The sequence below is a fragment of the Anomalospiza imberbis genome, chromosome 26, assembly GCF_031753505.1.
Source record: "Anomalospiza imberbis isolate Cuckoo-Finch-1a 21T00152 chromosome 26, ASM3175350v1, whole genome shotgun sequence".
NCBI classification, from domain to species: domain Eukaryota; kingdom Metazoa; phylum Chordata; class Aves; order Passeriformes; family Viduidae; genus Anomalospiza; species Anomalospiza imberbis.
In genome coordinates, this window is record NC_089706.1 from 124,430 (window position 1) to 150,503 (window position 26,074).

A 26,074-nucleotide genomic window follows, 5' to 3' on the forward strand; every position below is an offset into this window, starting at 1 on the left:
GCCGGTCGGTCCGTGCCGGTCGGTCCGTGCCGGGGCGGTCCGTGCCGGGGCGGTCCGTGCCGGTCGGTCCGTGCCGGTCGGTCCGTGCCGGGGCGGTCCGTGCCGGGGCGGTCCGTACGGGGCGGTCCGTGCCGGTCGGTCCGTGCCGGTCGGTCCGTGCCGGGGCGGTCCGTGCCGGTCGGTCCGTACGGGACGGTCCGTGCCGGTCGGTCCGTGCCGGGCGGTCCGTGCCGGGGCGGTCCGTGCCGGGGCGGTCCGTGCCGGTCGGTCCGTGCCGGTCGGTCCGTGCCGGGCGGTACGTGCCGGGGCGCACGGCCCGGCCCGCCGGCCGCGGGCTCGCAGGGTCGGGGGGGCCCCGAGGCGCACGTGGCGCGCGGGGGGGGCGGAGCGCGGCCGGGCACGCCCCGCTCCCGCCCCACCGCCCCCACCGCGCTTATAGCGGCGGGGGCGGGGGCGGCCGCACTCGGCGGCGGCGGCGGCACCGGCACCATCCGCAGGTAGGGCGCGGGCGGCCCACGTGGCGCGGCGGGACGGGCGAGCGGGGGGGGGGGGGCCACGGGGTCGGGCTCCGGCTCTGGGAGCCCCAGGCGCTCTGGCGGCTCCGCGCTCCCCGGAGCCGCAGCTCCCGGCCCGGCTGTGAGGTCCTGGAGCCGGTGATGGTCCTGGACCGTTCTTGGGGCGGGGGGCCCCCCCTGTGGCCGGTCGCGCAGCCCATCCGTTCGGCGGCTAGTCGGTTCCACGCCGGCTGTGTTGGAGGCGCCGCTTCGCTCTCCCCCGCCCCCGGGCAGCGGGGGGAGCCATGTTTTGTTCCCGCTCTGGTATGGCCGCGTGGTGCGGGTCCCTCGGCGCCCCGCCCCGACCCTCGTCCCTCTCTCGCCAGCAGTCGCGCCCTGGGGTGGGGGCTTCCCAGGCCACCTTCTCCCGGCGAGTGGTGAGGATGGATGGCGGTGGCCCAGCTGCCCTCAGGTGGGGGTTCCCTGTCCCGGGGAGCTCCTCGTTTCCCCTGCCCGGTCCCTCAGGCCGCTCCCCCAGCGTGTTTGTGGGGCCGCGTGGGGGAATCTCCGCACCGTTTGGAGGTGCTCGATAAACTCTGGGGCGCAGGGAGGAGGTGATCACTGTTTGTGTTTGGCTCTCGATAAAGGCAGGGAGGGCCTGGAAGCTGCGTGGGAGCCACGTCCTGGGAGTGGTATTGGGGTGCACGGGGGTGCCCCCCGTCCTCCTGGGGAGCATCGTGCAGCCTTCAGCATCTGGGTGAGCACTACATCGCGATGCCGCTCATACCGGCCTTCAGGTGACTCCTCTTGGCAGGTGCTCAGAGCTGGACCTCGGGCATTCGAGGCTGCTCAGGTGGGTGAGTCACCCAGGTCCTTCAGCACCGTGATCCCCCGCTGGCTGTGCAGGATAAACTGCGGAACCGTGCTCCAGCTCCAGGAAAGGCGCCTTTAGCGCTTGTTTCTGCCTTGCTCCGGGAGGAGGTGGTAGTAAGGTCTTGATGGCCCCGTACGTGTTTGGGGCGCGCATCCACCCTCTGGTGTGCGAATCAGTCAGCCGGCGAGGCGTTGCGATGACCAGCAGCAGAAAGCTGGGGCTGCTGGAACTCAGTGGTAGCCGGTGGTAGCTTACACTCGCTGGGAGCAAGGGGCTGTTGGAGCGCTCCCAGAGCCAGCACCTACCGGCTCTGGTCCTGGGGTCTGCTCTGGTTGAAGCCTGGTGGCCTCTGGCAGGTGTTTGCTGGCCCCAGGGTGAAATGCTGCATGAGCTTAGCGGGGCTGGGCTCCAGACATGCTGCTGGAATGTTTCACCCAGGGTGGGTGTTGCAGGTCGGGCAGGAGTCCTGCAGCTGAAGGGTGCACAAATGCATCATGAAAGTGAACAGTGCTGGAGGGTTTGAACGTTGACTCAGGCAAAGGGGATGAGTGTGAACAGGAGGATCATAAGGAAATTGTGAATTGTATCTGCGGCAGGAGAGGTGGGATTTGTGTCCTGAAACAGTAAATGGCCTGAGTGCTCACACCCTGCCCCTTAAATGTGGACCTTTTACACAATGGTCACTCATGTTCTCCAGCTTCAAGTTTTTTCTGATGAAAAAGGTGGGTTTTCTTACTTGCATCACAAGGAAGCAGGTATAATGATTCTGGTTTTTGCCTTTCTGTGAGCCTTAAGTCTTTTTGTGGTGCACAGGAATCCCATTTTCATGCTAAGTGAGGTAATTTAGTGCTGTTGGATTCTCCCGGGTGTGTTCGCACTGAGGTTTCCTTGGCTGTGTCAGCAGTGCTGAGAAATGGGCAAGGAGCAGCTGGGCTCTGCTGGGTGTGAAGAAACTCCCAAGTTCCTGATAGAGCCTTTGCTGGGAAGGAACTTCCTTGGTCGTAGATGAACCGCTGGGGTGAAGGACCTCCTAATTACAAACAAGTTCTGCTAGTGCATGGCAAATCTGTCTGTGGGGGTGCCTGTGGCTGTCCTAGTTCCTTGGGAAGGTGTGAGACATTGTTCCCTTTGAGGAGGCACTACCTGGAAAAGGTGTGAATGGTCGCGTGTGCTTTCTCTTGGCTCCTGTTTGGCACAGTTGGCCTGATTTATCTGGCAGCTAAGGTGGAAAATACCCAGTGACTTTCATGCTGTCATTTTATATCTCCTTTATGAGGAGTTGAAAAGCTGCACGTAGGCTTGGGAGGTGCATCTCATTAAGCCCTGTAGTGCAAATCTTCTGTTGCACTTTAATGGCTTTTCCCATTTCCTCCTCTGGAATCAGCCTATAACAGACTCTTAAGAAAGTGGGAGCCTCTCACTAGTGTTATCAGTATGACTCACTGTGTCCTTAGAGCTGCTGCAGAGTAGTTCTGTAGCTAAGGAAAATCCATGTGGGGCTGTAGTTAATTACTGAAACCACAATCACTGGAGTGGTACTGGGCCCTCGGTGTGACCTCCTCTCCTGCCTCTATGCCAATGCTACCTTGGTCCTGGTTTGAGGGCTGGGTTCTCAGTGTGAGTGTCCCACTTCCTTCTGTGTACTCCTGGGTCCTTGGTGTGACCTCCTCTCCCACCTCAAAGGCCCTTGTGCTTTCGAGTCCTTGGTGTGCATGTCCCACCTCCATCCTGGTGCTTACTCATCTGTGGTTTGAGGGCTTGAAGGTAGCAATAATGTGGCAGTGGCTGGGATCAAAATTCAGACTCCTGCTCTTAGGGAAGGGATAGACAGTTCAGTTTGATGGTAACCGCTGTGACTTTTTGTGATTTTGCAGCCCCCTGCTTTGCCAAGACACCTGGAGCTGTCTCTGACTGGCATTGCAGGTCTCTAATGCAAGAATGCTGATGCTATTCCATACTACATTTTTCTCATTCTGAGGATTTCTGGGCAGGCACAGGGTGTCCTGGGAGCGTTCCTGAGCACCGCTAGTGTGGGGAGGATCAACTCTGTGTCCTGGCAGAGCACAGCTTGTATTCGGGGTGTGACTGGGAAACCCTGTGCAGGGGCTTGAGCATCCCCTGTCCCCTCCTGCGACAGGGGCTTGGCTGGCAGCTGGTGCTGTGAGAATCCCTTTCCCTAGGGATGGGAGGACAGTTAGAGAGGGGACTCCAGGTGCTGTGCTGGGGGCTGAAGCTGATGTGAGCCCAGACTACATGCAAGAGCTGCTTGCTTCACATAATATTCTTGTAAGTGGTCTGCAAACCCCTCTGGCTTCAGGGTTTTGGGTTAGAGGGCTCTAGAAGAGCCATGACCACAGCCAGGCTGTGGTGTAGAAATAAACCAGGCTTTCTCCCTTGGGCTTGTTGGTAGCTTGCTTAAGCTTGATTTCAATGCTTTCTCACACCAGTAAGATGGTCGGTCCTGATGCTAACAACCAGGCACAGCAGCCCCAGGTGGGAGCTTCTCTGGTGGACACAAATAGCTGCTCTTCTCTCTGGTTGGTTGGCTTCCCTCAAAGCTGCCAACAAACTATCCCAACATCTCACTTTGCAGGGCAGCTTGCAGCCTTTCTTGCCCTGTGCCATGCTGAGAGTGTTTTGGGGGCTGAGGGGCTGTGTCCACCAGGGAGACCAATTGTGAGTGTCCAGGGAAAGATCGTGGTTGTGCCCGGTGGGGTGAGCAGGATGATCTGTGCCTCTGCGGGCTGAGGCTTGTGCTGCCAGTGGGGGAGCTGGAGGAGGGTAGCTGCCAATGCTGTGCCCCATGGCGTCTGTCTGTCTGCGTGCCGGTGTTGGCTCACCGGGCCGGCAGACCGGGGCATGTCTGGGAGTGTGTTGGCCATTCCTGGTGGGAAGAGGCGCTGAGTGGGCTGGGCTGCTTCTGGCCAAAACCTTGAGCTTGCCTGTGTGGGCTGCTGGCCTTGAGTGAGCCCTGCCTGTGCTGCTGACCTTGGCTCACCCCAGCAGCAAAGGCTGGGGCTGAGCAGGGCCTCAATTGACTATTGTCCTGATGCAGAGCCCTTGGAAGCGCTGGGGAGTCACGTAGGCCATGTGCTGCCAGGTTAAACCCTGGCTGTGGGTGCCCGCTGGAATTAGAGCTCTGTGCATAATGCTCTAAACCCGCTTAAAACTGGTGAAAGTGGTGTCTCAACTCCTGACAATCTCTGTTTCATCGCACTTCTGGCCAGAAAAAGGCCAAATTTGAAGCTATAGAGTGTTATTGGCTGTGAACAGCTGGTGATTGCCAGCCCCTTCATTTCCTCAGCAAGAGATCTCAGTTTAGTTTCAGGGATCAGAAGGAGAGAGGCTGGGGGCCTGCCAGCTCCCCATGTTGGGTAAATGTCTCATGGATGTTTATGGCCTTATGGCCCTGTGCTGAGCACTGGAAGAGCTTCTTGTGGTGAGCTGGGCTTCAGTGGGGTGGATGTGGCTAATTCTTTGGGCTGGGCTGATGGGAACGAGTGCCTGGGGAACAGCATCCCCCTTTCTGCTGAGGGCTTGAGGGAAGAGCTCCCTCAGGGAGTGCAATCTCTGCTGCTAGCAAGGGGCAGCTTTGTGCCCATCCTGCCTGGCCTAGGTGTTTCACTGATGGCATTCCCAGACCAAAGGCTAGGTCCAGCTTACAAGGGCACAAGGCACCCAAATGGCCATTGGATAGCTGGGACACCCCTGGGCAGCTTTTTGCTGTGGAGATCCTTCTCTGGACAATGCTATGTCCATCTCAGAAGCTGGGAGAGCACAGGAGGAGCAGAAAGCAGGAAGCAAAAACAGCAGGGCTGGGAATGAGCCACTGTGGATTTCACACCTGCTAAGGTGCCAGATGAACTTCTGCTGGCAGCAGCACAAACCTGTGTGGGCACTAGGCTGATGGTGGGTTGTGGGAGAAAGATAGGGGTCTCTCAGCTTGTCCTGCTCTAGGGAGCAAGAGCTGAGGCTCCCTGCCTGCCCTGCTCCAGTTCCCAGGCACTCTGAGAGCCCTGCTCCAGGGGAAGGGCTTTGTGGGCTCAAAGGGCAGCAGATGCCCTGAGTGTAGGGAAGCCTTGAGCTGGAGGGATGCGTGAATAGAGGCAGAGGTGTGCTGTGCCGGGGCAGGGCCTCTGCTTGGATGGGGGAATGTCCCACTTCCTTTGACCCCAAAAAGGAGCAATATGAACCACTTCAATAAAGGCTTTGCCCCAGAAATACTTTGGGGCATTTGCAGTGCTCTATAAATGTGAGCCTCTGTCTTTCTGTGCTGGAGTTCTGCCAATCTGAGCTTTCGAAAGTGCAGCAGTTTACTGCATTATGTAACTAAAAGTCTTGAAATCCTACTGTTCCAAGCCCCTTTGGAGAAAGGATAACTGCTTTTGGGTGGGACCTAGGAGATGGCAGGGCTTTAGTCTCCTGAGGGACCTGTTTTGAGGTGATACCATCCTCATTATCTCAATTCCTGCTCTCACTATTGCTGTGCAGGGGAGGGTGGCTGTAGGCTACCCATTCCTGCAGATTAGTCAGGGCTTTTATAGGGAGCACTTGTGATGCTCACAGTCATTACGTGGTTTCATCAGTCTTAATTACTGCAAATATGGTTATTTTATTTCCTAATAGGGCAAACTGTAGCTGGCTGCTGGCAGCTGTGAATTTGATTTCTAATCACATCTTACATGTTACAGCTCTTCCAAAACAGAGCTGAAAATGTCATAACTATATGTTCTGGTTGGTTTTGGATTTTTTTATTTCCCTTTTTGCAAAAGGGAGGGAATCTTTCTAGTTGGGCTGGCTGCCTTACATGTGCTTTTTTTTTTTTTTTCCTCACTTGTTTGAAACTACCTCTGTGTGGGGGCAAGGAGTAAATCATCAAGAAGCCTAATGCAGTTGAAATATGAGCTTTCTAAAACTGGTCTTTCTTAATAAGGATTTTCAGTGAGTCAGGGAAGAGTGTTGTGGCATGCAAAACTCTTTGTGTAAACTCTCTGGCATCAGACTTTGGGAATCTTTGGTCTCAAAACCTTGTTCAGCTCAAGGTTTTTCATTGTGCCTCAGCAATGCAAGAGAGGTCATGTCTAACCTGCCAGAAGCCTTTTATTTTACAGAGAGATGCCACCTCAGCACCCGCAGGAGGAGAAATGCTGCTTGTAGGGGAAGAAAAAATAAATTAACCAAGCCACAGTCATTTTGGAGCAGTTGAGATCCTTGGGAGCAGTGAAAGAATTAAACTAGTGTATATGTCTCAGGAGCAAAAGGGAAAAATTCCCAACACCTCATCAAAACCTCCTCAGCCTTTGCCTTGGATGGCTTTTATTGCCTGTAGTTTTAATTAGTGCTCACAAGTAGATTATATTCCTTGCTGGGAGCTTTTATAGCCAACACCTGGTAGTTTCAGCTTTCAAAAATATTTTGGATAAATCAGTGTGGTTGGATGATGCTTTAGGGTTCGCTGAAGGCTGTGAAAGCACAGCGTGACTCAAAGCAAGAGGTGGCGGAAGCTCCCGTGTGCAGCTTGTGTGGGGAGGGCATGTTCAGCAGTTCCCAGTGCTCATGGTGGGTGGGTGGGCTGCTCTGTGTTCCAGGAGGCCAGACTGCATCGGGAGTCTCTGTGGAGCCTGGCTGGTCCCTCAGTGGCTGGTCCCACATGGGTGCCCACGGCTGTGTGTTGGCCCAGGGCTCTGCCTGCAGCCAGACGCCAGAGAGATGGGCTCATCCTCTTGAGTCTCAGAGAGGAAATCAGAAGAAATGGGCTCTGGCTCCTGGGCATAGTTCAGCTGTGGACGTGCCAAGGGCAGCATCTTGTCAATGATTCCTTTGTTGGAGTGGTGGGTGGCTTGGAGCTGCTCATGATGGTCATGTGCTGCACTGGCCAGGATGCAGGAAAATACCCTGCCAGTGAAAAATCATTGTCTGGGTCACACTAAACTAGTCTTAGCAGCTTACAGATTCCAACCTGCTGTGCTTTTCTTCCTCTCGCCCTGTGTGGGTCTGGGGCATCACCGCAGCCAGGTGTCAGGTGGCTCTGGCAAACCTGGTGCTGTATCAGATAACTGCTGCCAGTACCTCCAGTGCCAGGTAGGAAAGAGCAGGATCCCCCCATGACTCTGGATCACCAGCTGTGCTTTGAGCAGGACACCGGGATCCTAGCCTTGGACGTGCACCAAGTGTCACAGAGTGAGTGAAAAGGCAGGAGCCCGTAGTCCTGTAGTGTGTGCTGTAGGGATGTGCCAGGTAGATGCTGGCATGTCAGCAGCCATGGATGAGATGGTAATCGCTGTGAGCTGGGGCGGATACAGGCTATAAATAGGAGGCTGCACCTCTCTGAGCCAGCACCACACTGCTTTGAAGTTGTCACTCTACCTGGTATGACCTCAGGAGCTCTGGAAAAGACTCTCCTGCTCAAAGGTGGCTTTTTCCTCAAGTGCAGCCCTGAGCTGTGGAGTGAGGGGTAGGCTCTGGTGAAGGAGCCTAATGCTGTCCCCTTGGCAGCTGTTCCTTAATATGGGTGAGTGAGGTGGCAATATTTCTGGCTGTGAGGCTGGGGAGGGCTGTAGTCCATCAGAAAATGCCTTCTGAAATCCCTGGGGCTACACAGGAGTTCTGGGGCTGGTAATGATATCTGTTGCTTTGCATGTTATAACTCTTGTTTGTGAGCAGCTGCCCTTGCTGCAGTTCCTTGCTGTGATGCCTTGTGCTGCTCTCAGCTGCCTGGACCAGCCTTCATTTGGAGTAAGGGCGGCTCTGGAGTGTGATCTAGTTCTGCTGCTGTGTGGGCCCATGCATGAACTGCCTGACCTTGATGGCCTCTGGATTGCTCCCAATGAGCCTCTCCCAAGGGGATTCCACACTTCAGCAAACCTGAATGACATTTTCCTGTTTATTTTGTTTTCTAGTCACTTCTAGTTTTGAACTTTTTAGGTGAATTGTTTTTATTCTTGGGTGCTTTGTGAAACCTGCCGTAGCCCTTTTGATCGAGGAGGAGGGTTCGGATGCACTTGGGTCTGGAGGTGCCCTGCCAGGGCCAAAGTGCAGGGGAACCAGGCTCTGCTGAGACTGCTCTGCGTGGATCCACCTCCCCCTTCTCTGGTGGCATGTGGGAGCCTTCCTTGGTCACTGCTCAGGCTAAGTTTAGCCATAGCCCCTGACCTTTGTGGATGGTGCGTGTGCTGTGACACCCAACCGCCCTTTTTCAGCAGAAATAGGAGTGTCCTGTTCAGCTCATTCATGGGGACTTACTTCCCCTCAGTGTGTCTGCATTTAATAACCTTAGTGTGCAGCTCCTGCTCTAGGTGGCCTGGGGCTTCCTGGGATTTTGCAGTGCTGGGGTTGCGCTCCTGGAAATGCTGTGGGGGTTCTGCCTGTGCGGATGAGTCCTGGCTGCTGTCACAGACACTGCTTGCCCTTTCCAGCTTAGGTCAGGGTGTCACGTCTTACATTTGTCACTTAAAAATGTGTGCTGACTGGGCTCTTAAAGGCCAGCTGCAATCTGAGTGTGTGCTTTGGAGTGGCCCACTGTGCTGGTGATCCTGGGGTGCTCTTACCTCACGGATCAACTTTCCTCATGGTGGTGGGGGCACTGGTGCAGTGCCAGCCTTGCAAACAGAGCTTGAGCCATGCAGTTGTTTGCCAGGAGCAGAGATTCTGCTTTCAGCTGAGGCAATGCTTTGTCCTTTGCAGATCTTTGATCCCCAACGGAATCATCGCCGACTTGATTCAAGATGCCACCGGCCATCGGAGGCCCCGTAGGATACACTCCTCCTGAAGGAGGATGGGGATGGGCTGTGGTCATCGGAGCCTTCATTTCCATTGGTTTTTCCTATGCCTTCCCCAAATCTATCACAGTGTTCTTCAAAGAGATTGAGGTCATCTTCAATGCCTCCAGCAGCAAAGTCTCCTGGATCTCCTCCATCATGCTGGCTGTTATGTATGCAGGAGGTAAGTGGGGTGGAGGCAGTGGTACTTGTGCTCCCGCATCACAGCACAAGATGCTGCTCTCCTGCTGGGGCTGGTAAATTCTCACCTGGCTGTAGTGACAACAACCAAAATTCTGCTAACACTTTGAATTCTCCCCTTATCTGAGAGCAAAACCTCCCTTAATGAGTTTTCTTAAAGGAGGTTGCTCAGAAAGTTCCATTTAATGCCCAGAATGCAAAAACCGGGTTAATCTGTCCTCCTCTGCAAAGCTGTAAAATCTTTCCGGGGAATTATGACTTGTGTAATTCTGCCCTTGTCCTTATTACAGTGGGTTGCAGATGCTGTGTGTACTCCCAGCATCCTCCTGAAGGCCAGGGAGCTGCTGTGCTACATGTGGCAGTCCTGATCTTAGGGGCACTTTCACATAAGACATTGGGGTTTCTTGGGTTGTTTTTTTTTCAATTCAGGGAATAGTGGGTGTACGTAGGGATCTGTCCTCAGTTTCTTGTCAGCTCAGTTCTGCTTGGAGTGCACTGAAGCCTCGTGCCACGTGTTACTGCTTGATGGTGCCAAGCAGTGCTGTGAGCAGCTTGTGCTGTTCGAGGATGGTAGTGTGCACTGGAAGTACAGAGTCATGAGCAGAATAAGGCAAACCCACCTAAACTAAAACAGCTCCCTTCCCTCCCCTGTCCTTCAGAAGCTGCCTTTTGAAGGCTTTTAACTCTCAAGCTGAGTACTTTATGCATGTTTTTAATGGGTGAGGAGCATGCAGAGTGTTCCTGGTCTCAGACCCTGGAGTCCTGTATGTGCCTGCAAACACAGTGTTGTGCTGGGCTGAAAGAAACACTGTGAGCCTGCTGTTGTGGCCACTTCAGAGGCAAATGGGAGCTTGTCCCTGCTGCCAGTCCCCAGCTGGCGAGTTGCCTGCAGCCTTGTTGGATTTGTGCATCCAAAGGAGCTGATGTCAGCTCCCGGCTGAGCACGAGGCTTTTCCTTTGCTGGGAACAGGCTCTGCTTTGTCCTCGCTCAGCTAGCGAAGCGACCAGCACATTTCCCTGCTCCAATGTTGTAACAAGCTTGTAAACTGTGTAAGTGCCTTAATGAGACCCAATCTGGGACATTCCTCCTCTCGCAGTAGCTCAGAGCTGGTTCTTCTGGGGGCACTGTCTGGAGCTGCCTGGCAGCAGGGGTAGGAACTCCCTCCTCCAGTACTGGAGTAGTGGCTGTCCCCATGTCTCCCTCCCTCCATGGTGATACTGTCTCTCCTGCTTCCACTAAACTGTTGCCATTAAATTCCAGCAGCTGCTGGTCTTGAGCTTCTTGGCCATATGCTGGTGGCAGGGATGCTGAAAGTACCCCAGATCAACCTGGGTGCATTTTTCCCCCAGAAGGTGGTCAGGTACTGAACAGGCTTCCCAGAGCAGTGGCCACAGCCCCAAGGCTGCCAGAGCTCAAGTAGTATTTTGGACAATGCTCTCAGGCAGAAGGTGGGATTGTTGGGGTTGTCCTGTGCAGAGCTAGGAGCTGGACTCGATTCTTGAGGATCACTTCCATCTCAGGACTTTTTATTCATCCTCCAGCTGCTGAAGCACAGGAATCGCTGCTGCCCCATTCATTCCTGCCTGAAAACAGACCCTTTACAGAGTCTGAATTGCACTGGAGCAGTCATAATGTGCATCCCATTTTTCCTGTCTCCTAGGACACCTGCTTGCTTGGAGGCTGAAAAAAGTAGTTCATCCTCTGGAGCAGTGAAATCTCACAGAGCTGGGGCAGCTTCTCTCCTGGGGGGGTCTAGGTGTGAGGAAGCAGCACATTTCCCTACAGCTAACCTGTGTAGTCGCCATCGGGATGCATGGATGTCACGGTGTCAAATGCTCCTGTGTCAGCCCCACGTTGGGGTTAGATTCCATTACTTACATGTCTTTGGCAGCTTGAGCAATCAAGTTAGATCAGGTAATGTTTAGTCAAAAATGCTTCCAGTGAATCTAGAAAATAGGTATGGGTGTGAATTATTGTCCTTTAAAAAAAGCAGGGGGGGAATAGGGAAATTTGCCCCTAGAGTACCTGGCACTGTCCAGCTGGGTGGCTTCCTGCTGATTGCCCTTTGGAGCCTGCTATTTCCAGGTGGACTTCCCAGAAGAAAAGCTGTGGCTACCTTTAGACTCTTTAGGGACATCACGTTTGCTGAGTTTAAGGTCCAGGTTTTGCCAAGTGCTGAGTGCTCTGCGGGACTTGTGATGTGGCAGCTTCCAGGTGCTGCTGCCTCTCACAGGACCAGAGCCATGGCCCATCCCTGGTGGCATTGTGTTGGAGCTCTGGTAGCAGAGAGCAGAATGCTGTGGGGCTGGGAGCAGCTTCTGCAGCACCAAGGCTTCTGTAACCTGCTCCAGGCTGTGTTTAAACTGGGCAAAAAGGTCAAGTACCATCTGAGGACCCATGAATAACATGTTGACAACCTCTCTGTCTGTTAATGGCAAAGCAAGGTCTGTTAATATTCAATGGATGTTCATTCAGTGTATTTAAATACATTTTAGTGTCTGTAGAGCATGCTTGGCAGTCTCTAATCGCTGTTTGCTTTGGATTAAAGCTCCTGATACTGAAGCACTTAAAAGGGCAATTGGGCCCTGTCTGCGTTAGAGGTAGCAGTGAAAACAGAAGCACCTCATCTCCTGGGGCAGTGGTGCTTCTCCCCAAGCCCTGGGGAGCTTCATCTGCACCCAGAGAAGATGTTTCTTCACATCTTCATCTAGTCTTGATCAGAAACCTCTGGCAGGAGATGTGCAGTTGCTTTGTGGCTGAGACCCCAGCCCACGGTGGGTGTGTGGCCACAAGTAGGGGAGAGCCCACAGCACAGCATGAGGCAGGTGGCTTCAGCCTGTCCCAAAGCCCTGTCTCTGGGGGCAGCTGGTGGCTGGGCAGCTCCTATTTCAACCCACAGAAGGCAACTTGCTCAGAGAAGTCAAAGCTTTCTGTGCTTCAACAATTCTCTTATGGTTGGTTTAGATTAGATATTTAGGAAGAAGTTCTTCTGTGAGGGTGATGAGGCCCTGGCACAGAGAAGCCTATAAAAGCTGTGTCTGCCCCATCCCTGGAAATGTTCAAGACTGCGTTGGATGGGGCTTGCAGCAACCTGATCTAGTAGAAAGTGTCTCTGTCCGTGGCAGGGAGCTGGAACAAGATGATCTTTAAGATCCCTTCCAACCCAAACCATTTTGTGATTCTCTTATCTCCAGCTGCCTCTGAACCTCCTGTCCTTTCCCCTTACTCCAGTTCCCTTACTGGGAAAAGCAATGCTGTGTGAAAGCTGGAGTCCTCTGGCAGTAAAGTTGCAGTGTGCCTGCGTGTGGGTGTTTGGTCTCTCATGCGAAGATAGATAACTCCTCTCTGGGTGCATCTCCTTTGTTGCTCAGGTCCCATCAGCAGCATCCTGGTGAACAAGTATGGCAGCCGGCCCATCATGATCGCAGGTGGCTGCCTCTCCGGCTGTGGGCTGATTGCAGCCTCCTTCTGCAACACGGTGGAGGAGCTCTACTTCTGTGTTGGGGTCATAGGGGGTAAGTGAGAGCTCTGCCCTAGTGGGGCAGTGAAAGGAGCAACTTCAACCCAGTAATTATTAGTTGATGTCTGAATTTGCATAAATTCTGGTTCTTGTCACTGTCTAGGTGCCTCTTTAGCTGGCAGCAGGGGCTGACTCCTGCTCCTGCCAGCTGGAAAGTGGGTGGGTCAGCTGGTGGAATGGACTGTCTGGGGCACTAGTGGAATCACCATGCCTGGAAGTGTTCAAAAAGCATGTGGATGTCACACTTGAGGACATGGCAGTGCTGGGGCAATGGTTGGACTCTTAGAGGGCTTTTCCAACCGAAATGATTCTATTATTCTAAGCTGGAAATGGAGCAGTGAACTCCCCAGAACTGAAACCCCACTTGTCCTACCAGCCCTTCTGCCAGTGCTGCTGGAGGCATCCAAGCCTTGAGCCCCTTATCTCTCTCCTACAGGCCTTGGACTTGCCTTCAACCTGAACCCTGCCTTAACCATGATTGGCAAGTACTTCTTTAAGAAGCGTCCGCTAGCTAATGGGCTTGCAATGGCAGGCAGCCCTGTCTTCCTCTCTACCCTGGCACCCGTCAACCAGCTCTTCTTTGGCATATTTGGCTGGCGTGGCAGCTTCCTCATCCTGGGTGGCCTCCTGCTGAACTGCTGCGTAGCTGGATCCCTGATGCGGCCCATAGGTCCCAAGCCGGATCAGCTGCAGAAAGAGGCCAATAAGGAAGGGCAGCATGAGGCTGGGAAAGCGGGGAAAAAGGACGATGGCGACACCAGCACGGACCTCATTGATGGAAAGGCCAAGAAGGAGAAGAGCTCATTCTTCCAGACAATCAACAAATTCTTGGACCTGTCTCTGTTCACACACAGGGGCTTCCTGCTCTATCTGTCAGGCAATGTAATCATGTTCTTCGGGTTGTTCGCTCCCTTGGTCTTCCTCAGCAATTACGCAAAGAGCAAGAAGATTGCTAGTGATTCTGCAGCCTTCCTGCTCTCCATACTGGCCTTTGTGGACATGGTGGCCAGACCTTCCATGGGACTGGTGGCAAACACCAAGTGGGTCAGACCCCGCATCCAGTATTTCTTTGCCATCTCTATTATTTACAATGGGGTTTGCCACCTCTTGGTCCCCATGTCCACCAGCTATGCTGGCTTCTGCATTTATGCTGGCTTCTTTGGCTTTGCTTTTGGCTGGCTGAGCTCGATCCTGTTTGAGACCCTGATGGACCTGGTGGGAGCTCAGCGGTTCTCCAGCGCTGTTGGCCTGGTGACCATCGTGGAGTGCTGCCCTGTTCTTCTGGGACCCCCTATGCTAGGTAGGGTGTGCTGTGCCTGGAGAACTCACTTGAGGACCTGGTTTTAATGGGGTGGTGCTGGGTTGGTGATTGAACTTCATGATCTTAAAGGTATTTCCCAGTCTTAATGATTTTGTGACTCTGGCTGTCCTGCCTGGACTTGCTGAGTGGTGGTGGGTTCCCTTGAGCCATGGGGCAGCGGTCAGGAGACTACCCCAGCATCTGAGGAATGGCCAAGGAAGTGGGATCTGAACCCCTGGCACAGGGTAGGGGAGCAGGAAATCAAGGAATGTGGGACAGGTCCTTGTCTGAACATGAGGGTGATGGGCTTGTTTGGCTCTTGGGAATATCTCCATGACTTTGAGGTGCTCTGGGGGCTTCTTGCTAAACTGTACCCTCTCTTGTCTTGTAGGGAAACTCAATGACATGTATGGTGACTACAAGTACACCTACTGGGCCTGCGGGGTTGTCCTGATCATCTCTGGGATCTACCTCTTCATCGGGATGGGCATCAACTATCGCCTGGTGGCCAAGGAGGAGAAAGCGAAGAAGGAAGGGAAGGATGAAGAGACCAACATTGATGAGGCTGGGAAGCAGAAAGAGGCAAAAAATGATGTGGCCCCCTCACCTCAGAAGAATGTGGAGGATGGTGTCAAAGAGGAGGAGAGCCGCATGTGAGGGACTGGTCTTAATCCCAGAGTGTGGGGGAAGCGCTGCTGCCCTGGTGCGGCGGCCGGGGCAGAGCTCTGCTGGCGCTGGGTGGCCGTAAGAAGTGTTTAAACCGGGTGTTCATTTTTAAACAGGCTCTGAATTGTCTTTCCATCTGTGTTAAACAAAGGTTACAGGACTACACATGCAGTATCCTTGTGTGTCCGGGGCAGGGGGGCTTTTATAGTCTGGCTTTTTAACAGTAACATGAATGTACTAATATGTGCCTTACAGTCTCCATATCTAGCTGAATCTGAACGAGCCTTAACTCTAAACTGTGCTTTAGCTCTGTATTCTGCTTGGGGTTGGGGGGCGGGGGGGATATGCGTGTGCTTTGTGGAGTTTTGTTGTTAAAAAGCCATAAAAAGCAGGATACTGGATTTGTTGAAGCACAATGGGCTTCAGGGCCGGCCCTGGATGAATACTGCTTCACACGCTTCTTACTGCAGGTCCTCTGCAGGGGAGATGCAGGCATGGGGCAAGGTGCTCCTTAACCCCCATGCCCAGTGCCTCCTGGCTCTTTAGGTGGTCTTTAGGTATGTTTTAAAAACACTTTAGCTACTGTAGTTCTTTAAAATCCCTGTTTTTGTAGCTGTTCTCTCACGGGATATTCAGGTTGAAGAAAGATGCCTGAGGTTCTTGTTGGGCAGCATTACCCACTCCAGGGCTGTGGCAGCCCTGCTTGCCCAAGCCTTCCTTGGGGAGTGTTGGGGTTCCCCCTGCCTCCCCACTCTGCCTCAATAGTGCCTCTTCTCAGCCCAGTGCTGGGTGATGTGAACTGGGCTCAGATTGTGGTGCTGGCATGCACGCTGCTGTTGGCTGTGCTGCCCCATCCTGCCCGTGGGGTGGACTTCCCCCAGAGCATCCCATCCAGCCAAGTGTTTTGGGTGCCTGACCTTGGGCAGAGTGGTGAGGTGGGTGGAGATGGTACATCCCTGAGACTTTTTCTGCTTTTGCTCTTTTATCTGTTAGAGAAACCTCTTTTACTTGCTTCTGTTCAACTGAGATCTTAAGGCGGTGGATGCTGAACCTCTCACATCTAGGACACGTAAGGGGGAAGAAAGAATTTGTATGTATTTATTTTTTATTTTTTAGTGTTGGAAAATATCTCAACGTACGTGGAGCAGGTTAATGGCTCTCAAGTTCTAGTAAATGTTGATCAGAATTCATGTTAAGAGGCTTGAGTTTTTTCAAATAAACTTGTTTTTTTACAATTTACCCATACTGACCTTCTTTCTTAGAAGTGAGATTTCTGTGTGCCAGATCACACAGATTTAGGGTTTTGAGGATGGGATGAGAGGGGCTGTGGTGGGGCCTGACTCCATTTGCTGCACCAACACCCTGTGGAAGCTGGACACATACTGAGAGGGTGAGATGCCCCTTTTCAGCTGGAAGAGAAGGCTTTGCTTGGTAGTTAGGGTGGCAACAGCATAGTGTCCTCATGCACTCTGATTTTAGAAACCTGTAAAAACCCTTGAGAGGTCCCTTGATTGTGAGGGGGAGGGACATGCACTTAAGTCTGAGTGATGTGCAGATGCTCTTGCTGTCAGTTTCCTTCTGAACTGAGTGGAACCACATCTGTATGGAGCTGAAACTAAATGAGGGGTTAAATGAAGGTGGTCTTGAGAGAGTTGTTCTGGGGTCTCTGAACCTGTGGCAGGTTCAAGCCCTGCATTGCAACTGCTCTCCTTGCTCTCCCTTGTCTGCAAGGCCCATTTTGCTTTTTTTTTTTTTTTTTTTTTTTGGTCTAAATATCTCATAAAGCAGCCAGGATTGTTAGGGTTTTATTTTGCAAAAGTGGATGTTGTAGTTACTGAGCTGTGATATTGTAAAGCCAGGTAATTGTATTTTTATAGCTGGGGTGCCTGGTGAGCCACAGGGATGGGCTCGCATCACAGTAACCAACCCCTGGGAAACTTGCCCTGTTATCCAAGTTTTTGTAGCTACAGACAAGGTCCCCTCTGCTTGTGGGATGGTCGCTGGTGGGACTCAGGGCTGCAGGATGGCCTGGGCTCTTCTGCCATACCAAGCATTGGCGATGCCTGTTGAGAAGAGCATCTGTCCTGCGTCATGCAGAATGTGCTCAGCCCTTCTCTGCTGGTCCCTGCCTCTTGTGGTCATTGGGGGTCCTGTCTGGGCTGTGTCCACAGCTGACATGAGTGTTCCTGTAGCCAGAGCCACTGGGAGAGGCTCACAGAGCTAGGGCAGGAAACCAACATTGCTTCTAAGGAAAAAGTGTTTAAATAATTTCCTGCTGTTTGGATGTGGCTGGCTGGGAACACTTCAGTAATAAATCCTGGTTGTTCTCTACCGGTGACCTCCATGCCCCATCTGGAGCAGGGTGTCAGCCCTGTCCTTGTTCCAGGATCTCCTGTGGGACCTGTTCCTCTGATCCAATGCTGTGGAGATGCAGGTGAGAGAGGAAGGTGTCCGTTGGATTGGGAGGAGAAACTTACTCTTGCCCTGCATTAGGCTGAAAACTAATAAGTGCCCTGATTGGGGTGGAGCACACTCCTTGCTATGGCAGGCATGGCACCCCTTCGGGGCACAGACTCTGCCCTGGGCCAGCCTCTCCCACCAGGCAGGGGCTGTCCCTGTGCCTGCTCCTGGCTCAGCTCTCGGGAGCAGCAGAGCTATATTTAGTCTTGTTATTTCTGCAAGCAAAGTTATCTGCAGTGCTGGGAAGTACGTGACCCGGGCTCCCAGAGCCTCTCTCAGTGTTACGCACCTGTAAAACAGGAGCTAAAATGAGGCACAGGGCTTGAAAAAGCAGATAGGAGCCCTGGCTTTACGCATGGTGATGGGTGAGTGGGCAGTGGATGCTCAAACCAGCCCTTGTGTTCCAGGGATGCCCTGCAGGCTGAACCCATTGCACCGCCTAACTGGAGGAGGTGGAGATCTGCTGGATGTGGTCCCTTTGCAAAGGACCGCAGTACATCCATGAGGAAGTGTGCTTCCTTGCTCCCCAGGCCAGGAGCTGTGAGTAGCGGGAGTATTGCTGCCAGATTCCTGCCATTCTTCCACAGGTTTCCTCTGTGCACCTGGCCATGTTGCCTTCCTTCCTCCAGGGATAGCAAAATAAAATTCTCTTCATAGCGAGCAGAATTGAGGAAATGCTTGGGAGCTAATTCCCCTGGAGTTTGTTTTCCCAAACATCTGAAGTTGCCAGCCAGGAATGCTCAGCAGCAGCTGGGGGGGCTTGGGGGCTCCTAGAGGAGCGCAGGGTGTGCTCCAGCTGCTGGCTGGGAACTGCTGCCAGCTGCTGACTGCTGGTGGCAGCCAGGCCTGTTGATGGTGGGAGATGGGATGAGGCAGGCAGACCCCAGCTGTGCTCCCTCCTTTCCTTCTTTCCCTCTGTTAGGGAACGTGGGGGCAGTTCACCGGGGAGCCTTCTGAATACAGCGGGTATGGGCTGAGAGGCTGCTGCTGCCTGTGCTGCGGTGTTGGGCCGTCCTCCGTCGCCTCCCTGGGGGATGCCCAAATGGCTGCCTCGAGCCCATTTTCCCTGGTCTGTGGGGCCGTGGTGCCTGTGGTATTGTAAGAGGCCAGGCAGCCCGGCAGCCCTTCGCCCACAGACATTCCCAGCCTCCCGGAACAGCCTAATCCTCCCCGCAACGCACGGCAATCCCCTTCCAGGGGAGAGGGGAGCCTGGCTGCAGAGCTCATTCATGTGACAAGCATGAGGAGGGGATCTGGGTCCCTGCCTGCTCCTACTCTGCCCAGGGACTTTATTCAGTTCTTTTGGGAGATCTGGCTTGTGCTGAGTGTGCATCTCTGTCCAAGCACTCTGGGCTGCTGCTCTGCAAACAAATGCTGCTGTTCCCAGCCACTGCCAAGGTGCTGGTGGGGCCCGGCAGGGTGAGCAGCTGCTGGCAAAGGTCTGTCGGTCCCATGGCCAGCACTGCCTCTGTCTGTGGCTGTGTGCCCTGGCTGGGACAGGGGCAGAGAGAATTACAGAATCATAGAGTGGTTTGGGTTGGTAGAGCCCTTGAAGCTCATCTCATTCCACTCCCTGACATGGGCAGGGACACTTTCCACTAGACCAGGTTGCTACAAGCCCTCTCAGCCTGGCCTTGAACGCTTCCAAGAAATGGCAGGGTGATCAGTGCCACCCATATTGCTGCTGCTAGCTGCTGCCTTCCTGCTGCAGGGGGGTATATGGGGATGACTGTGCGGTGCCCATCCTGACTCCCACAAAGGCTTTGAGATGAGCCATGGCTGTGGAGACACTTCCTCCAGCATCACTCAAACCATCCTGCTTGTGGCTGAGGAGCAGGAAGAACCTGTAGGAGGAGATCCTGGCCCGTGGGGAAGTCTTCCTCTTTCTCTTCCTCTGCCTTGGGCTGCCTGTGGGACTGGGGTCTGTCCAGGTTTGTGCCCTGGCACAGACTGAACACCCTTGTGCAATGAGCAGCCTGATTTAGCCCTGATGTTGGAGAGTCCTGTCCGTGGCCTGGCACGACATGGCACAGGGATAGATGTACAGGAATGGGCAGATGGAGAGGGCCATGGCTCAGCCTTGGCTGCCTGGGCTGGGCTCTGAGGAAAAACGACAGCCCCTTAACCAGGAGCAAAGCTGAATTACAGGAGACAGAGCATCAGTGCAGGATGATCATCAATTATTTTCAGTGCACATTGTACTCTGCTACTGAGAGCCCTTTGCTGTGTTAGGGTGGGGGGTTGAGCAATGCCCCACTGTCATAGAGCCAGTCTGGGGGGGTGGTGAAGGATACCCCCCTGTCATGGAACTATTCCAGAGGGGGCGAGGGGTGCCCAATGCCACGTGGAGATGGGGCACAGCACATGCTCAGGGTGAGACTGTGGGGCACAAGCTGTGTTCACTGCAAACACTGCCAAGGACAAACTCTGCTGCACTTTGCTCAGGCTTTTCCCCTGGGTGCACCCAGGACCTTTGCTCTGCTTCAGGCAAAGATTTTGGCATCCCTGTGTTGCTCAGGCGCAGCCTGAGCATGTCTATAAAATAATTTAGGAGCTGTCTTTCAAGTTTCTTCCTGCATAAAGGGAAGAAACAGTAAGATGGGGTGATTTAATAGCTGCCAAATAAAAGACAAAGCAAGACATTAACTGGGAATGTCTGGTTCTCACTCAGCCGAACACCAGGAAATCATTATGTTCAGTTATGGGATATTGCCCTGGAATACCAGCTTACTAACTATTTATAATTATTTCTGAATGGACATTATAATCTGCTGGACAGGGCAGTGACAGTCACCACAGCTAGCTGCTGGGCACTGTTTTTCCCAGGAGTTAAGGCTGCCTTAGTTTACAATCCAGCAGGATCAGCTGTTCCTGCTCTGCCAGAACACCACCCTGGCAGTAATTGCTTTGGCTCCTTGTGATACACTGGGGTGTTGGCTGCGTACCCACGGCTTCCCAAAGGGTGTGGTGAGGTGTCCCCTATTTCCAAGGCCAGGGGAAGGGTGGGACAGGGTAAGTGGGACAGGACAGCCCTGTCCCCTCTGGACACATGTGCCTGGAGCTGTTGGCTTTTGGGAAGCATGTATGTTCATGGGAGAACTGCAGCAGTTCTGGGCAAGCCTCCCATGCACCCCAACTACCATCCTGCTGGTGTTCCTGCCACTGCCATGGGCATATGGGGCTGGCATGGAGCCCGTTGTGGCCAGCGTCCCTCCTCAGCGCTCCACGTGCTGCCCACACTGCTGTGTCCATGTAGGCTCTTAAGCTTCTAGTCACCAGCGCAGCTCCTGCCGATCACCCCAGACCTCAGGACCCTGACCAGAGCTAATCACAGGGGGGTCTCTGACCTGCTTGCCCCAGCAGGGCAGACTCTGGGCTGCTGGACAGAGAAGCAACTCCACGATGCTGGAGGTCAGAAGGGAAACGGGACACGCAGTTCCCCAAAACAGCTTTGTGATGCCGTGGCCGCACTGATGCCGAAGATGCATCAGCGTGGGGGACCCCACATGGCTGGCAGGAAGGTCCCACTTGCTGTGGGGTGCTCGGGGGGCGCCGGGCGGGGCCGAGGGGAAGGGTCGGAGGTCAAAGGTCAGAGGTCAAAGGTCAGAGGTCAAACCGCTCCGCTCGCCCTGCGGCCGTTCGCGGCGGGGCCGCCAGAGGGCGCCCTGCGGCCGGGAGAACTCCCGGGATGAGCATTCCCAGGATCAGGCCCGGCCCCGCGCCCCCGGCCCGGCCCTGCGCCCCAGCCCAGCGCCCCAGCCCAGTGCCCCCAGCCCAGCGCCCCAGCCCAGCGCCCCAGCCCAGTGCCCCCAGCCCAGTGCCCCCGGCCCTGCGCCCCAGCCCAGTGCCCCCGGTCCTGTGCCCCAGCCCAGTGCCCCCAGCCCAGCGCCCCAGCCCAGCGCCCCAGCCCAGTGCCCCCGGTCCTGTGCCCCCGGTCCTGTGCCCCAGCCCAGCGCCCCAGCCCAGTGCCCCCAGCCCAGCGCCCCAGCCCAGTGCCCCCGGTCCTGTGCCCCCAGCCCAGCGCCCCAGCCCAGTGCCCCCGGTCCTGTGCCCCCGGCCCTGTGCCCCAGCCCAGTGCCCCCGGCCCTGTGCCCCAGCCCAGTGCCCCAGCCCAGCGCCCCAGCCCAGCGCCCCCGGCCCTGCGCCCCAGCCCAGCGCCCCAGCCCAGTGCCCCCAGCCCAGTGCCCCCGGTCCTGTGCCCCAGCCCAGTGCCCCCGGTCCTGTGCCCCAGCCCAGTGCCCCCGGCCCTGCGCCCCAGCCCAGTGCCCCCGGCCCTGTGCCCCAGCCCAGTGCCCCCGGCCCTGCGCCCCCGGTCCTGTGCCCCCGGCCCTGTGCCCCCAGCCCAGTGCCCCCGGCCCTGCGCCCCAGCCCAGTGCCCCCGGCCCTGCGCCCCAGCCCAGTGCCCCCGGCCCTGCGCCCCCGGCCCTGTGCCCCAGCCCAGCGCCCCCGGTCCTGTGCCCCAGCCCAGTGCCCCCGGTCCTGTGCCCCAGCCCAGTGCCCCCGGTCCTGTGCCCCAGCCCAGTGCCCCCGGTCCTGTGCCCCCAGCCCAGCCCTGTGCCCCAGCCCAGTGCCCCCAGCCCAGTGCCCCCGGCCCTGTGCCCCCAGCCCAGTGCCCCCGGCCCTGTGCCCCCAGCCCAGTGCCCCCGGTCCTGTGCCCCCAGCCCAGTGCCCCCGGCCCTGTGCCCCAGCCCAGTGCCCCCGGTCCTGTGCCCCAGCCCAGTGCCCCCAGCCCAGTGCCCCCGGCCCTGTGCCCCAGCCCAGTGCCCCCGGTCCTGTGCCCCCAGCCCAGCCCTGTGCCCCAGCCCAGTGCCCCCAGCCCAGTGCCCCCGGTCCTGTGCCCCCAGCCTCCCCAGCATCCCACCCAGCTGCCCTCCGACAGTGCCACGCCATCACCCCTTGTCCTGCCACTCCACGCTTTTGTCCAAAGTCCCTCTCCAGCTCTCTTTGTGCCCCTCTAGGCACTGGAAGGGGCTCTCCGGTCTCCCTGGAGCCTTCTCTTCTCAGGCTAGAATGAGAGGGCATGTTCTACAGCTAAAGTAAAGCACTTGCTGCTGACACACTGTGCTATGCTGGTCCCCTGGCTAGTTTGTTGGTAGAGGTAATGGACTTTGTCTAGAGAAGAGGAGGCTCGAGGGGCACCTTATCACTCTCCTCAGGGGGTTGTAGTGGCGTGGGAACTGCTCTCTTCTACTCTTCCACTGTAAGAGTAGAGTAAGAGGTCCAGAGGAAATGGCCTTAAACAGGGGAGATTCAGATTAGACATTATTTTTTTTTTTCATGGGTAAGAGTGGTTGGGCACTGAAATAGATTGCCCCAGGAGGGTGTGGAGTCATCATCTCTGGAAGTGTTTAACAGATGTCTGGATCTGGCCCTGGGTGATGTGGTTTAGTGGCTTAGGGGTTAGAGTGGCAGGGCTGGGTTAATGGTTGGACTGGATGATCATAAAGTTCTCTTCCAACACTGATGATTCTATGATTCTACAATCTTATTCTACGATAGCTTTCTTTAGCCTTCAACTTTAAAAACCAAACAAACCAACACAAGAAAAAGTGGGAAAAATAAGTACCAGCACTCTCAGAATGTCTCTGTGCAAGTAGAACAAGTAGGATGAATGCACAGCGGGATTGAATTAAGAAGTGCTGCTTTCCATGGCTTCAGAGAAACAAGAAAGAAGGAATGAAAGCAAAGCGTGGGAGGGGAATTAAACTTCATAAAGATGGAACTCTGAGCATCTCACTGAAAAGACCTTCAGCTGTGAAGCCTAGAGGAAACCCACAGGATTCAGCATTGCTGTCCCTCAACTTTTCCTGGGAAGCTGAAGGCAAGTGCCTGGCCCTGATACTGGTGAGAATTAAAACTTCCTCAAGGCAGAAAATCCATCTGCTGCCACACAAGGACCTGAGCACACAGCCACCATAATTTGACACACAGAGTCACTTAATTTACAGGATTTATGGTCTCCAGTGCTTCCTATGTTTTCTCTATCCTCTCCTATTAATCCATAATCCACTATTATAACCCTTAGGAAATGATTTATAGATTTTTTTTTCCATCTTGGAAATGGTACTTGTCAGCATCACAAATGGCTCCAGAGCCTCTGGGCTGGGAGGTTGGATACAGATGGTGGGGAAGGGCCAGAGGAGATAACAAGGCTACCTGCCTGGCAATGAAGTTGTCCTGTGCCCCCGTGTCCCTGCACAGCACCAAGCCACAGCTGCCCTGCTCCTGCCTACACCAGAATGGTGTGGCATGGTCTGGACTCGAGAACACTGGGCACCAGCTGGACTCAAAGCACCAGTAGCCCAAATTCCAATGGTCACTGGGCTACTGGTCTGTATAAAGTCATTTTCCTGTCACTGCAGCCACTGTTGGCAGTCTGAGCACAGCTGTGCCATCGACTGCTCAGTGTGCTATTTCCAGAATTAATGCTCAATCGGCCAGGGCCAGGGATTATTATAGGGAAACTATGCAACTAAATAGGTTGTTAACAAGTTGATTTAAAATTCATAAATGGGGGGGAAAGATAACAGGGGAGAGAACAGCAGGCTCAAATTAATTGAAACTGTTTGATGAGGAATCAGTGAGGTGGGGAATGAGATAAGGGAGGAGGATTAAAGGGAGTTCCTATTTTAAATCAATTTGAAAAGGTGCCAGAACCCACTCCACTGGGACTTGGTCATTGCGAGTCTTCATTGCTCCTTTCATTAGTTCCCAACCCCTTGGTTGTACTTAGTGGATCCAGACGGGGGGGGAAGAGCAGGCAGGGGCTGACCTACCAGGGGCTGCAGAATGGCCTTTCTGCCCCTAACAGATTTGCTTAGGACCACAATAGCCTGGGTACTATGCCAGGGGACGTGGAAAGGCACAGTCACATCTGAGGAGGACCCAGTGGTGGGTGTGAGGATGAGAGGAGCGTGGGGAGGGACAGAGGATGGAGAAGAAAGAGCAGTGACAGAGACAGCTCCAGGTTCTGGGTTGGTGCTGGAGAGGCACAGCTGCTGCAGGAAACCAAGGGGGAAAGGAAAGGTGGCTGCAGTGCTTCTGCCAACGACTTCTCCACCGTCATCACATGTCTTCTCATGATGGATTTGCATAGTTGAGGCTTGGAAGACCAAGATGAACACATCCAGTCACTCCTGTTGTGGCTCAAGACATAAGCAAAGCCAGGTAGAGAAAGGTTCCAGCTCTTGTCCTATTATGCCTAGTCCTTACCGAGAAAGAATATATGCATTTTAAAAAATAATTTGCCAAATCATCATAGAATCCCAGAATAGTTTGGGTAGGAAAGGACATTTAACTCATCTTGTCCCACACCCTGCCATGGGAAGGGACACCTTCCACTAGAACAGATTGCTCCAAGCCTCATCCAACCTGGCCTTGGATACTTCCAGAGATGGGGCAGCCACAGCTTCTCTGGGCAAACTGGTGCCAGGGCCTCACCACTGTCACAGGGAAGAATTTCTTCCATATATTTAATGTAAATCTGTCTTTATCTAGTTTAAAATTCTTCCCCCTTGTCTTATCTGCCTGTGTAAAAAGTCACTCTCTCTTATAAATAAGCCCCCTGCTTAAGGCATGGGAAAGGGCTCCAAATTCTCTCTGGAGCCCTTCTTTCTCCAGGCTGAATAGCCCCCACTCTCTCAGCCTGTTACACTAGTTTCATGTTAAGCTTTGTCACATCTCTTGGGAAAGGCAGCTCCATGGCAGTGCCGGATGTGCTGCAGGGACGATGCCTGTGCCACAGCCTGCCATGCTGACTTCCCATCTCAAATGAAGGCCTGCTCCCAAACAATTTGCAAACAGGAGAGATACATAAAAGTCAATTACAAATATTCCAGCTTTGTTTTCACTCTTGGTGACTTGTCAGTTTGGCAAACATTGATGTTCAAAACCATTAATCATCTGGGCTTCATGTGTGCCTTCCGGCTCCTCACCTCCTGAGCCAGCAGGTCTGAAATACTTTCACTGTGTGTTTAACTTCCCAAATGATTTATCAAACACAGCACACAATTAAACTGCCTTTCTGTATCCATTAGCCAGTGTATCGATCTTCTTCTTGCTGCCCTCTCTGTGAGCTGTGGGTCTCAGATTTGGTTAAACCATAAATATTATTGCACATCTCCCTAAAATCCTACTGATGAGCCTACACTGAGCATCACCTGGGTTTGCTCCACTCTGCCTGTCTCCAGCTTTACAGGACATTCTATCAGCCCCTGGGATCAAACATCAGCTGCTGGTGACAAAAGGCAAGAGTAGGTGCAGAAATACCAGATGTCTCAGCAAATCCAAAGCTTTTCACTGCAGGGAACCAGTGGAGAAGGAGGTAGAGGCTCCTCCTGGTTGCTCCAGCTCTGGAGACAAGGGCCGCACTGGGATGTGCCCACTAATGGCTTTGGGGATCGTGGCTGTCCAGTGCCAGCATGATGAGGTGGGATCTCAAAACATTCCCAAGCTTCAGAAATGCTGTAGAGCATGTGCCTGGTTTATCTCAGTGCAAAGTTAAATGCCACACAAGAGGTAATTAAGTGACTTGCCCCAGGCTGCACAGCACATCGAGGGAAGGCTGGAGATTAGAAACCAGGTGTCCTCAGTGTCCTCAGTTCCTCTGCTCTGCCCTTCCCACCAGAGAGGTTCCTGCCTTCTCATTTTAAAAGTCACAGCTTGTGTTTGCTCCTTCATGCTTTGCACTTTGAATGAACTTCTTCTTCCAGGGACCAGCGGCAGGAAGGCAGCTCATGCCGAGGGCTGGCACAGGGATGTGTCAGTAGGGGACGGGAGCTGTGGGGACAGCTCGGGCTGGG

The 26,074-nt window shown here is 54.3% G+C and overlaps 1 protein-coding gene across 3 annotated transcripts; it reads left to right on the top strand.

The window, feature by feature from the left end:
- The first annotated feature begins 466 nt into the window (after window positions 1–466).
- SLC16A1 (solute carrier family 16 member 1) lies at window positions 467–16,052 on the top strand. 3 transcript variants are annotated; one of them, XM_068173375.1, is made up of 5 exons: window positions 467–497; window positions 9,052–9,309; window positions 12,699–12,842; window positions 13,284–14,147; window positions 14,539–16,052. In XM_068173375.1, the coding sequence occupies exons 2-5, from the start codon at window positions 9,093–9,095 to the stop codon at window positions 14,802–14,804; spliced, it is 1,491 nt and encodes a 496-aa protein (XP_068029476.1). In that variant the 5' UTR covers window positions 467–497; window positions 9,052–9,092; the 3' UTR covers window positions 14,805–16,052. The 3 variants fall into 3 exon arrangements, with proteins under 3 accessions (XP_068029476.1, XP_068029475.1, XP_068029474.1); XM_068173374.1 differs by lacking the exon at window positions 467–497 and adding an exon at window positions 1,952–2,090; XM_068173373.1 differs by lacking the exon at window positions 467–497 and adding an exon at window positions 4,652–4,807.
- Window positions 16,053–26,074: the final 10,022 nt, after the last annotated feature.

Excerpts from the sequence above, each read along its gene's own strand:
- SLC16A1 (XM_068173375.1), top strand. The coding sequence starts at position 9,093 with ATGCCACCGGCCATCGGAGGCCCCGTAGGATACACTCCTCCTGAAGGA. Across the intron at positions 9,310-12,698 it reads GGCTGTTATGTATGCAGGAG|GTCCCATCAGCAGCATCCTG; the intron begins GTAAGTGGGGTG and ends TTTGTTGCTCAG. Across the intron at positions 14,148-14,538 it reads TCTGGGACCCCCTATGCTAG|GGAAACTCAATGACATGTAT; the intron begins GTAGGGTGTGCT and ends CTTGTCTTGTAG.